Source organism: Arachis ipaensis, chromosome B04 (assembly GCF_000816755.2).
Source record: "Arachis ipaensis cultivar K30076 chromosome B04, Araip1.1, whole genome shotgun sequence".
NCBI classification, from domain to species: Eukaryota; Viridiplantae; Streptophyta; class Magnoliopsida; order Fabales; family Fabaceae; genus Arachis; species Arachis ipaensis.
In genome coordinates this window covers 123,515,650-123,516,519 of record NC_029788.2, presented here as the reverse complement: position 1 = coordinate 123,516,519, position 870 = coordinate 123,515,650, and the positions used below count along the sequence as shown (strand labels likewise).

Below are 870 nucleotides of genomic sequence, written 5' to 3'. Positions count from 1 at the left end.
TGATAAAATATTTTATGATCAGAAATAATAGTTTATTCTATTATCTATAAATTTTATTGGAGATTAAGTTAATATTATTATTAAATGGTCTTTTATTTCGGGGGATGTGAATGCAATGCAGAGTGATGTAGTTGCAAGTTCATGGCTAAACAACAATGCAGTAAGGAAAGCCATTCATGCTGAGGAGGTAATTACTGAGTAATATTGAGAATTAGTGAATAATTATAAATTTAATTATTTTGTTAGTCTTTATAATTTTACTAAAGATCTAATATTTAATAAATTCTAATATTTTTTATATTAAAAAAATTTAATTACAAAATTAAAAATAGTTTGAAAATCTCGTTAAAAATAAAAAATATAAAAATTTAATTAAAAATTTAATAAAATTATAACAGAATAATTAAATCATAATTATAATATAATTAATTAATTAATAATAAAAAATGATTAATTACAGGAAAGTGTGACAGGGGCATGGGAATTATGCACCGGAAAGATAGAATACAGTCATGATGCTGGAAGCATGATTCCTTACCACAAGAACCTAACTGCCCTTGGTTATAGGGCACTTATTTTCAGGTACCTACCTATCTACCTATTAATTAATAATCTAAATTATTTAATTTTCCATAACCATGTATATATAATTGATTTATGGCAGTGGAGACCATGATATGTGTGTTCCATTTACCGGAAGTGAAGCATGGACTCGCTCACTTGCATATAACATTATTGATGAATGGAGACCGTGGAACTCCAATGGCCAAATTGCTGGGTACATTGTATTATTAATTAACTAATTAAATTAATTAATCTAATTTTGTTTCATTCATATAATTTTTTAAATGGATTTCTACCTGCACTTTC

The 870-nt window shown here is 25.6% G+C and overlaps 1 protein-coding gene across 1 annotated transcript in view; it reads left to right on the top strand.

Moving 5' to 3' along the window:
- LOC107635150 (serine carboxypeptidase-like 20) overlaps positions 1-870 on the top strand; it is a gene marked incomplete in the record, with an annotated part of 8,000 nt that overhangs the window by 4,569 nt on the left and 2,561 nt on the right. The window contains 3 exon segments of the mRNA XM_016338529.2: positions 122-187; positions 461-582; positions 665-778. Of these exon segments, the coding sequence (XP_016194015.1) occupies positions 122-187; positions 461-582; positions 665-778 (302 nt within the window).